This window comes from Melozone crissalis, unplaced genomic scaffold (assembly GCF_028551555.1).
Source record: "Melozone crissalis strain CALT ecotype California unplaced genomic scaffold, PUWL_Pcris_2 ptg000016l_1, whole genome shotgun sequence".
Classification (NCBI taxonomy): domain Eukaryota; kingdom Metazoa; phylum Chordata; class Aves; order Passeriformes; family Passerellidae; genus Melozone; species Melozone crissalis.
In genome coordinates, this window is record NW_026535794.1 from 3,113,076 (window position 1) to 3,124,968 (window position 11,893).

Below are 11,893 nucleotides of genomic sequence, written 5' to 3' on the forward strand. Positions count from 1 at the left end.
CTGCTCCAGGTGAGCCAAGCTCTGCAGCACCAGGAGCACCAAGGCTGCAGTTCCTCCCTGCCAGCTCCTCCAAACCCAAATCCACTTTCACTGGGGATGAACAGCTCAAGGCTGAGGAGGGGACGAGGCAGGAGCAGAGATTATGAAATGGGAGCAGCAACCTGGGCAGGGAGAGCAGAGAGAACAGCACGGGGAGAGATCCCTCAGATGGAGTCAGAACGAAAAAAACCAAACAAACCCACACCAAACCTAAAAAGATCAACAGCAAATGAGATTGAGAATGAATTGTCTTTGCTCTAAATCAATCCCATCAAGCTATCATTCCTAAGTGGAAACCCACCCAACCTGAAACAGCTTTAGTTGTCTCATTCCATAGTAAATTCCACCTGAAATTAAAGCAACGGATCACGTTAAAACTCCATTTACATCGTCACTTATCTCCTCACTGGAAGTGTTCAGAAACCACAGTGCCAATCAAAATAACTCAGAGAGGAGTTCCAACAGCAAGAGATTTATAGATATGCCCTATCAGGTCTCTGAAGTTAGAACAGAGCCTCTCTTCTGAAACTGTGGTGGAAATAAAACACTGAAAGGGTTTCAGTTGCATCTGAATGAGGATGAAATTCATGTCTGAGATATAAGCTCTTAATTCAAAGGTTTTCAGAGAAACATTGAAGCAGAAAACGAAAGTGAAAGCCTAATGAAGCCATCACATACATTCATTTTTCTAGAGACAAGTGGTAGCAAGATAAAGCACGGAGTATGTGTGAGACAACTAATATGCATTGATAAATGCTCCTTCAAAGAGATGGGTGAGAAAATCTCCACTCCCATCTTAACAGAGAGGGGGAAAACACAAGAGGGAACCAAGCTGCTGTTCAGCATTAAAACTCACAGCCTACTGCTTCTGGGCATTACACTTGTGTAGGGAAAATACGAGTTAAAAGACGGATTTATTTTAATTATTGGATTTTTTTTAACAGGCCAGCTGGTGAGGTGTTCTGTGCTTCTATGATTAAATGCCCAGCTCTCCCTTTACATTCAGAAGCCGCATTTTGAACAGGACAAGGAAATATTTAGTCCAGATGACCTCCTAAGTTCCTTCCCAGTTCTAATTACTGCATCATTAAAATACTTATAGGAGTAAATATCGAGTCTCTGCTCAGTCTGCCCCGATTTTCCACACTTTACAGAAGTGGCATAACAAAGATATAATAGAAAATATATAATACATCACCAGACGGCTTTTTACCTTCAGAACAGCGTCTATCAGCCCTGCCGAACCTTTATATTCACGCGTGCAAATAAAAATCGATCTCAAGGGGCAATGAGGAGCATCCAGCACCCCAGAAAACAGCCGAAGTTATTAAAAAGTAACTCAGAAATAACGCATCAATGGCCAAAGTCGCTGCTAGCGGCTCGGGCCCATGATGCAGGCAAGCCCGTGACTCAAAAGCCCCTTTAAAAGCCTTACCTGGCTCCCTGTTGATCTCTATCTCGAAGAAGCACTGGGGCCGGTCCTGCACCCCCATGGCCGCCCCTCGGCCTCGCCACCTGGACACAAAGCACAGAAGGAGCCCCCGCAGTCCCTCCCTCCGTCCGCCCGTCCCTCCCTCCTCACCCAGGGCTTCAATTACAGCGGGGCGGCTCCGCCTCAGCCCCGACCCCGGCGGCGGGGGAAACTCGCTCTGAGGGGAAGCGGTTCCTGCCGCGAACGCGCAGCCGGGCTCGACGCCGTCAGCGCGGCCCATCCCCTCCTCCCCCTCCCAGCCGCTTCCCAGCCCGCCCCATCGCTCCCTTCTCCCGGGGTTTTACCTGACGGCTCCGGCGCTTTGTCCCCTCACGGCGCGGCCCCCTCAGCCCCAGCTGCCTCCCCGCCCCGCCGCCAGGCGGCGCCGCCGCCCCCGGCCGCCATTACCCGCCCGGCCTCAATGGCCGCGGCAGGCCACGCCCCCTTCTCGCCCTGCCCGCCGCGCTTTCCCGCCCTCTGCGTGAGGGGCCGGGGGGCGGTGCCGTGAGGGAGGGCGTGAGGGACCTCCCCCGTGCCGCGTTGGAAATGATGAATGTTTAATTAATTAATAATAATAATAGTGTGAAAAATAAATCCAGCTCTTAACTCATGCTTTGCCGGGGTGGGGGGGAAACGGATGGCGCCGTGAGGGGAAGGGGGCTTCGCTCCTTGCTAGACATGGCGCGAGCGAGCTTCTCCGCCGCCGCGTTTAAAAACGATGAATGTTAAAAAAAAAATTAAAAATTCAACTCTTAACTCATGCTTTCTCCCCATGGGAAATGTAATTGCCTGTAAGTGAGTTTGAATCCTGGAAGTAGCGGCTCGATTCCCTCCGGTGTTTTCCCCTCTCTATACAAATGGAGTGGGAATTTGCTTGCCCACCTCTTTGAACGCGGCTCGGGGAGCACAAAGGGGCTTTGCAGAATACATAACGAGAATAAATAGCATCATAAATAAGCTTTGCAGAATAAATACAGTGAATAAATAACAGAATAAATAACTTTTTCAGAATAAATAATACCCCATGGTCAGCATATCTCACTGCCCTGACCCCTCACTCTTATGGCCGTGCTGAGGGACCCCCCCAGTTCCTTCACCTCTTCAATTTCACATTTAATTTCACAACTCTCCACAAAAGAAAAATATTTTTGCGAGTATAAATAAGCCCTCAGAAGAATATGCATGTAAAATTATTGCTGCAGTGAATTCCTGATTCCCCCTCAAGATGAGAATGTGGCTGCTGCCAGCCTGGGGTCATCCTGCCTCTTGCTCAGCCGCAATCTTAAAAACTCAAAAAAATTTAAACCAAATACATTTTAATGATTGCAGCAGGCCATAGGTTATTTATTCTGCGTCGTGGATGTTGGACTGTGCTGGAGTGTGGAAGTGGCAACGAGAAATTGAAGTGTCAAACTGTAGAGGAAGGAGTGTTAAAACTGTAAATCCTCAGCTCAACACATCCTTCAGGCAAAATTACTTCACACCAAGGATATCCAGAAGCTTAAACTACTTCAGTTTATTAATTTAATTTATATAAATCCTCTTGTAACAGTACTTGTAGTAACTCCAGAAAGAAGTTTTGTTTCTTTCCACGCAGGAAGGACATTTAGTCCTCAGCACTCAAAAAACAAATTATTTCCAATGTTTCCCAAAAGTTGTACAAACCAGAACTCTGCAGTAATTTTACCTGGCAGCAGTATCTGCAATTATGTCCTTGTCTGAGGAGAAATTCAGAGGTTTTAGATGAAAAAAAAAAAAAACAACCCTGCTGAGAATAAAGTAGCAATGCTGAAATCAGAGGATGTTTTAGCAGTTGGGAATGCAGCAAAGTGGGATTGTTTTAGATGTAATTTATCTATAGTTTAATGGTTGCTGTCACGATAGTGTTTGAGGATCTCTTGAAGTTTTAACAGCCAGATTCTGTCATTCTTTATTAGGTCTAATAATACATGATTGTGCAAGTGGTCCCTCAGGAATCCTGTCACTGGAGTTGTCACGCTGGTTTGCTGGTCCTTGGGGGGACACTTACAGGGTAAGCTGTCAAAAAATGTGAAAGAAAAAAAAAAAGGAGCAAGTTTGGTCCTTATTTAGCTGTGAAATGCTCCTATAAAGTAGAAGGATGTTATTTGCCTCACTTTTCCATGGTAGCTGAGAAACAAAGCTACTGAGGGGTTGAGTTGCAGGAATTCCTTGCCAGAATTAAAATTTGAAAGCACATCTCCTTGATTTCATTAATCTTCAAATAGATTCTTGATTCCCTTTCACCTGCAGTTTCTTGCTTTTCTGTCCTCGTGAATGAACTTGCTAGAGGCAGGTGAGCAAATAAATAAGCAGAAAGTCTCAAAAAAGACATGGAAATGTGCTGCTTGCTCATGATGAAAATAACAAAGATTGTGAGCAGTAAAAAAAAAAAAAAAGAAGCTGATTTCAAGCCCTGATTATTTTAATAAAAAAGCAAATTGGAAAGAAGTTCTGATCACTTGGGAGATAAGCTCCTAAGATCATGTCTAGGACAGAGCTGATAAATATGCAGCTTGGTGAAAGAGATACCCAAAAGAAGAGTTTCTGAAGCTGATCTTTTGAAAGATGAAACACTGAGTTACAAATGAAGATTTTTCCTCTCGTGTTCCTCTCTGGGAGCTGCTGCAGATGCTGCTCTGGTCACATCCTGTGTCCATTGAAAGCAGTGACAAAGTGCCCTTTGATGGCAGTGGCTTTGGGTGTAGGCTGTGTGAGGGGCATCACACTCAGCACAGCTATGAATAATTGCTTCTGTGTCATTCTCATGTTTGATAAGCCATAAGAGTGTGAAACACCCTCCTGAAATTTTCCTGATTATTTATTTTCCAGTCCAAAACACAACTTTTGAGCACACTGACATCCACAGATCCAACTTTATCCTATCTCAAATCAACTTTAGAGATTTCTTGGTGGTATAATTCATGCCTAAGAATGCACATTGACAAATCTTGGCTGGAAGCTGCATTCTCCCCTGAGACAGAGCCCTCTTGGTCTGGGATGGTGAAAAGTCGGAGGCTGCAAAGCTACAGAGCCTGCAGGCATTTTGGGGTAAAACTGCTTGAACTGGGGCACACACTTTAATTTCCAAACAGTCTTTGATTGCCTTAATTACTATTAGTCTCCATGTGGCCATGAAAGCTTGAGCTAAGCAGCTTTTGTTTAGGTATTTGTAGAGGCTTTTCCTTTTCTTTTTTTGCAAATTCCGTGCGTGGAACCTGAGTCTGCAGTGGGAAAAGAGTTTTTTTCTGAGGAACAAGTTGTTGGTAGAGAGCCTAGTGCCTGAAAAACCTCTGCTCTACTCCTTGCTGCTGAGTATTTTCCTGCCTTTCTTCAGGCCTTGAAACCCACATTTCATCCAAGCTGCTGCAGGGATGAAATGTGGGATTTTCTCTACTTCCACAACTTTTTGTCTATCCACATGCTTATTTGCTCCCCTGCCTGCATTAGTATGAGTTGTCCCCAAATAATATTACAAAAACATGTCCATTTTAGTACTCAAGGAGGAGAAGGAATCTCCAGCAAAGCTTTTCATTATCTGGGTCATTTGGGTTCGGGGGCTGGTGCTCAGAATGCTTTGGTGAGATAAATTCATGGCTGCTTGTTCAAAATCTCACTCTTCACTGTTCCATGCAGATTCTGCTCCAGGAGGGGGATGCAAAGTGTTGACACCAGGAAAAGAACTGACTCAAAGCTGTTCACGGGGGTCACTGAGGCTTTGAGCGTTCAAAGATTAAAAAAGAGCTGGAAAATTCTACATTTAAATTTAAAAAAACTTGTTACTGAAGCACAGATGAGCACCTGGAGTGTTCCCTTCAGTCAGTCAGTCATGCAAAGCCATTTCTTTGGTGTTTGTTACTAAAAGTAAATATTGCAGTCCAGAATAACTGAAAAGGGGCTTTAATTGTGCCAAGCCTCCATACTGAGCACACTTGAAATTAAAAATGAAAGGCTGGTAGGCAGTTTATCTGTTGAACAAACGGGAACAGCAAAAAGGGGCTTCATTAAAAAATCCCCAGATCAGCATTTGAGTTTGGAGAGCTAAAGGGGGGGGGAAAGCCCATCTCAAGCAAAGCTTTTATCCCAGGGCATTTTCTGGGAAGGAGCATTGATGTGGGGACACACTTGGCCAGGGTACAGGGGTGTCTGTAACCTCAGACATCCAAAAACTGCCTGTGCTTCTCTTCACTCAGGCTTCCCTTTCCCCTGGGATTTCCTGTGAGCCCACTTAATACCTGAGCCACTGACACACTTCCTGAAGGATTACTGAGCATCCCCCCATGCTGCCCTGAAGCTTTAGCAGTGTTTCCATCCCTGGCATGAGTAGGTGGCCCCATCTGCCATCCAGGCAGCAAACAGAATTTGTTAATGACTGCCCCAGCGTGACAGAAATATCAGCAACTCATTAATCCATGATGTGTGAATTGCTTAATGGGGCAGGGAATATTCCTGTGCTTGTGGCTTCTTCAGGCCTTGAAATCCACATTTCATCCCAGCTGCTGCAGGGTGATCCCTACTTCCACAACCTTCCTCTCTATTTACATGCTTATTTGCTTCTCTGCCTGCATTAGTATGGGTTCTCCCTAAATAATTTTACAGAAATATCTCAATTTTTAAAATATTCTACTGTGTGTAGGTAAAGGGGTCGATGATTTTCCATCTCCTTAACTAATAAATGCCTGATGTGTGGGTTGGTGTCTTGAGAATGTCTCAAGATCCCACTTGGCCTGATCCCAACCCTAAAGTGATTAATTTATTTTTTTTTCCATTTACTTCAAGGTGTTAAAATTCAGAATTATGAAAAAAACTCCCACCCTGATGTCTTGCTAGCACTCCAAACTGTTCTTTATGCACAGGCAGAAGTGTATTACCTCATATCAGACATGATTTACCCACTCAGTAACACTCAAACTAGGTCAAAAACAAGAGGTTCGTTTCTGCAGTGTATAATTAACCAGTGAATTTGGGAGATTGTGGAGGTTAATGATGCCGTGTCTGCTTCTGCATGTGGAGCCTTACGTGGAAAACCAGTAAGTGGGACACGCTGCAGAACAGCAGCACAAGGGAGGTTTTACCCTTCTCAGTAAAATGAAACTGTTTGTGTTACTGTGTTCCTGCCATCTCCCATCTGTGTCCCTGTGCCTCTTGTCTCTCCTGTTAAATCCTGAGCTCTCGGAGTGGGTGACAAGGCAGAGCTTTTGTAGGGACTGTGACAGCCTCTATTGGCCTGCTGCCGGGAAAAGGGATAAGGCAATTTTGCCTAAAAGCCTGCTCTTGTTCAGAAGTGACACCAAGGCAGAGATTAGAAATAAAAAATGGTACTGAGCAAGTAGAAACAGAGAATTCATGTGTATCGCTGGAGGGAACCACACAACCCTGTGAGAGGCTGTGATATCCCCAGATCACTCAGATTGGAACTAATATTTAATTAATACCTTTTTGAGAGGAACATGGCACGATGATTCCTCTCCCCTAGATTTTTCCCTTTCTTTTTTCCCCCTAAAGTTTAATTTACCTTTTTTTGCTTTTGCATTATTAAAGCCGTGTAAATCCAGCTCGACATTCTCACCCAGCACCATCTGAGAACACTCTGTCATGCAGCTTGAAACGCTTGAATCTGAGTCAGCTCAGGTGCTTCAGAGCTTGTTAGCTTCAGCTCAGACAGCTTCTGCAGCTCGCAGGAGGGATTGTTAATTAGCTGAGATGCAAATATAGGCAGAGATTCGGGGCCCTACCTGTGCTGGGGACCATCAAAGCAGCTCTGCAGAGAGGCAGGGATTCATCACTTCGCTGTGCTGAGCCAGAGATGACTTCACGTGGTGCTGGTGGGACACCTTGTCACTGCTGTCCCAAACTTCTGCTCCAGGGGTGTGACATGTGGCACAGAGAGGCTGGAGCTGGCTCCAAGCAGAACCAGCTGAGCTCTGCATCGCTCTGAGACCCAAACTGGCTCTGGAACAAGTGCAGCTCCATTTGTATGCACTGCTGCTCCTGAACCATTAAATCATATGGAAACCACGCTGACTCCACACAAAGCCATGTCGGGGATGGATAAATCCATACAGCTGCCACTGCTTTAAAAAGAAAGAATTCAAGGCACAGCACGAAGGGAACTGGGTGAAATGTAGTGGCCCCTGTGAGCTGGGAGGTCAAACTAATTGATGCAGTGCTTTGTTCTGGTGTTAAAGCAGTGAATCTGCAGCTGAGGCTCCAGAGCAGAGTGACAATAACAGCAAGAGCAGTGCCAGGAAGGAAAAGCTGAACAGTTGGCAGAGCCATGGCTGCAGCAAGCTGGGGAATTCACAGAGGATCTGAGTAGGCAAAAGGGAACAGCTCCCTGCTCTTGAACCTGAGGAATGAACAGACAATCCTGGTAACAAATGAGGGCACGGAAAAATTCAGGTCAGCAGGTCAAGGGAGGTGATTCTGCCCCTCTACTCTGTCATGAGACCCCACCTGGGGGTGCCCTGTCCAGCTCTGGAATCCTCAGTGCAGGACAGACATGGATCTGTTGGAGCTGGTCCAGAGGAGCTCATGGAGATGCTCCAAGGGCTGGAACACCTCTGGAGCCAGGCTGGGAGAGCTGGGGGCGTTCACCCGGAGGAGAGAAAGGTCTGGGGTGACCTCAGAGCCCTAAAGGGGCTCCAGGAGAGCTGGAGGGGGAATTTGGAGAAGGGCCTGGAGTGACAGCAATCGGGGGAATGGCTTCAGACTGAGAGAGGGCAGGGTTAGGTGGGATATTGGGAAGGAATTGTTTCTTGTGAGGGTGGTGAGGCCCTGGCACAGGGTGCCCAGAGCAGCTGTGGCTGCCCCTGGATCCCTGAAGTGCCCAAGGCCAGGCTGGAGCACCCTGGGATGGTGGAAGGTGTTCCTGCCATGGCAGGGGGGCTGAAAGATGATGATCTTTCAGGTCCATGTCTTCCCAAATATTTCAGTGATTCTGTGACCCTGTGAAATTCTGGCTGGTGGGCACAGGCAGGATGGAGTGACAGCAATAGGGGGAATGGCTTCAAACTGAGAGAGGGCAGAGTTAGGTGGGATATTGGGAAGGAATTGTTTCTTGTGAGGGTGCTGAGGCCTTGGCACAGATTTCCCAGAGGAGCTGTGGCTGCCCCTGGATCCCTGAAGTGCCCAAGGCCAGGCTGGATGGGCTTGGAGCAGCCTGGGACAGTGGAAGGTGTCCCTGCCCATGGCAGGGGGGTTGGAAGATGATCTTTCAGGTCCATTCCTTCCCAAATATTTCAGTGATTCTGTGACCCTGTGAAATTCTGGCTTGTGGGCACAGGCAGGATGGAGTGACAGCAATAAGAGGAATGGCTTCAAACTGAGAGAGGGCAGGGTTAGGTGGGATATTGGGAAGGAATTGCTCCCTGTGAGGGTGGGCAGACCCTGGCACAGGGTGCCCAGAGAAGGCTGCCCCTGGATCTCTGGAAGTGCCCAAGGCCAGGCTGGATGGGCTTGGAGCACCCTGGGATGGTGGAAGGTGTCCCTGCCCATGGCAGTTAGGCTGGAAGATGATCTTTCAGGTCCATTCCTTCCCAAATATTTCAGTGATTCTGTGACCCTGTGAAATTCTGGCTTGTGGGCACAGGCAGGATGGATTCCTGCAGGGAGTTCCAGCAAAGTGGGCGGTTTCTATCAGGGGAATGAAGGATTGCCAGGAGTCCTGGATTGGCACAGTGCCTTCAGAGAACAGCAGTAATAAAACACTCAGTGCCTCTGGTAGCAGTGCTGGTAATATCCATCCAGATGAATATTGATGGTGATATAAATAAAGCTCTATGCAATTACAATCGGCCAAGGTTAGGAAGGTATTATTTTTCTGGCTGGAACAATTAAGTGCAGTGTGTGCACTTATGGCTAGAGCAGGTTGGAAGAAGGGAAGGATTTATATTCTCTTCTGAAACATTCAGCACTGGCCACTGTCAGAGACAGGAAACTGCATCGATCTGTTTGGGAATCACAATTTCTCTTTCCTGCAGCAGCAGCAAAATATCTGTGCTGGGAGTTCAGTGCCTCACTTAATTTGATACTGAAAGATATCTTGGTGGACAGAGATATATAAAACTCTGGCATGATGTAGTGAAAATCTTATTTATGCCTTTGCATAGGAAGAGTTTGCCTTATGATAAGATAGGTGCTTAAAGTACAAACTTGAATTTAAACATGTAAATAAAATGTGAATTAGGAAGAAGCCAAACTCCAGCCTGCTTGCTTCCAATGCCTGCCAAAATTTCCCTCCCAGTGTGAGAAATTAGGATTGGCCATGTGAGAAACCATGCAGAGATTTTGAAAATCATAGAATAGTTTGAGTTGGAACAGAGCTTTTAAATATCATCTTTTGCAGGTGTCATGTGGGTGAGGCATCCTGTACCTGCAGCTTGGATGTCCTGATCAAATCATGTATTTTTGTCAGTCAAAGACAGATAAATGTTGCTTTTCTGATGGAGGATTATGGATCAGCTGGAAATAATTTCTGTTCCATTCTGCATCACCCTATGAGATTTAGCCCTGGTGCTTGAATCTGCCCAGTGTTTGTCCAGGGGATCTGCCTGGCCTTTGGGACCGTGATAATGAATGACTGAGCCTTTTACCATCACAACAATAATGAAGTTTTAATGGTGAATTAAGGAGCAGAATGAGGGAAACTCCAGCCATGAAGCTGTTTCTGTCTGCTGGTATCTAACAGACAGTCAGATGTGGAAGGGTTAATGGATGTGGGTAAATGAAGGAGGGATAAAATCACACAGTGTCCATAAACATAAATCAGGATCAATACAAGAGTGGCTGCACAGATCCAGCCTCAGCTTCTGAGGCAAGAAACAGCTGTAAACCCACATGTAGGTTTGTATATAAACCCCATGGAACTGGGGGTTCCCACAGAAAAGGAGGCTCAGAGGGGTTTTGATCTCTACAATTCCCTGATGGAGGGTGCAGCCAGCTGGGGGTTGGTCCCTTCTCCCAGGGAACAGTGACAGAACGAGAGGAAATGGCCTCAAGTTGCAGCAGGGGAAGTTTAGATTGAATATTAAGGAAGATTTCTTCATGGGAAGGGTGGTCAGGCATTGGAACAGGATGCCCAGGGAAGTGAGATAGTCACCATTCCTGGAAGGATTTAAAAGATGTGTAGATGTAGCACTTAGAGAATGGTTTAGAGGTGGCCTTGGCAGGGTTAATGTTTAATTTTGATTTTAGAAGACCTTAGCAACCTAAACAGTTCTGTGATTCCATTCTGTGGCTCTTTCTGCCTAGGCTTTTAGATCCTGGCTACACCAGAAAATGTTTCAGATGCTGGCTGCTTCAGTGCTACTGACCAACATCTGCAGAGCTGACCAAACTGAAACCCACAGAATAGAAAAGGGTTTTGAATGTCATTTCTGACCCAAACACTGGATGCACCTGGGTCTAGGTAGAACATATGAGCCAAGGAAAATAATTGGAAAACTTCTTTAATCACATCTCTGTGGCCACGTTTTCTCCTGCAATCCTGCTGGCACTGACAAGTAAGGTGTGGCTGAATGAAATCCTCCTGGTGCTGTAAATGTGAATAATGTGTCCTTTAATTCTGAGGTGAAAGCAATTTATTTCTTGAAGTAAAACTGTGTCTCTGCCTTAATTCTCTTCCTGTTTTCCTGCCAGAGCACCACATCAATAAATCATTTTCCTTCTCTAAAGTCAACCTCAGCCACTGACTTGTCTCAAACAATTGTAGCATGAACCTGCTGTCAGAACCACCTTCTGCTGCCTGGCCTGACTGAGCTGCCACTGACCCCTGGCAGGAACTCACCCTCTCCACACCTTTTATTTGCTGTTCTACTTACAGGGAAATGAAGGGGAAAACCATAAAAATAACGAGCATGTAAACAACTCTGCCGGGGGAGCAAACAGCTCCGAGGATGAGCCGTGAAAAATCACACAGAGCAGAGAAAGTCTCCCGAGATAAATGGGACTATTTAGGCAGCCAGACAGTAATTGCAGCATTTGCAAAAGTCAGCATGAATATGCCACATTATTCCCAGCAAACATCATGTTTGAGGGACACAGCTCATTTTCTGTTCCCGAGGCCGGTGATTTTCTTTTGGTTTGTTCTCTCCCTAATGGGGCAGAATTTCTGAATAATTTTCCTGGTGCTTTGGCGTCTCCCTTGCAGTTTTATGGGCTGTTACCAGCACTGGTGGTACTGATGTGTGAAAACTGAGACAAGTTAATTTGGATTAAATGTAACTGGAATGTTGTAGTGCCACGGTTGGGTGAGCTTTGTCCTAGAAGGGAGGTTTCTGGGAGAAACAATATTTGTGAGCAAAGGCGTCATTTGCTGAGAGCAGTGAAATGTGGGCTCTTGGGAGGAAAATTGAGAAAACAACA

The 11,893-nt window shown here is 46.1% G+C and overlaps 1 protein-coding gene across 6 annotated transcripts in view; it reads right to left on the reverse strand.

The window, feature by feature from the left end:
- The window catches only part of NKTR (natural killer cell triggering receptor), a 44,219-nt gene extending 42,328 nt beyond the window's left edge, over positions 1-1,891 (reverse strand). For all 6 annotated transcript variants that reach the window (XM_054273255.1, XM_054273254.1, XM_054273253.1 and 3 more), the window contains exons 1-2: positions 1,816-1,891; positions 1,475-1,554 (exon numbers count right to left, since the gene is read on the reverse strand). In XM_054273255.1, the coding sequence (XP_054129230.1) occupies positions 1,475-1,532 (58 nt within the window). In that variant the 5' untranslated portion in view covers positions 1,533-1,554; positions 1,816-1,891. The remainder of the gene's footprint in view (positions 1-1,474; positions 1,555-1,815) is intronic.
- Positions 1,892-11,893: the final 10,002 nt, after the last annotated feature.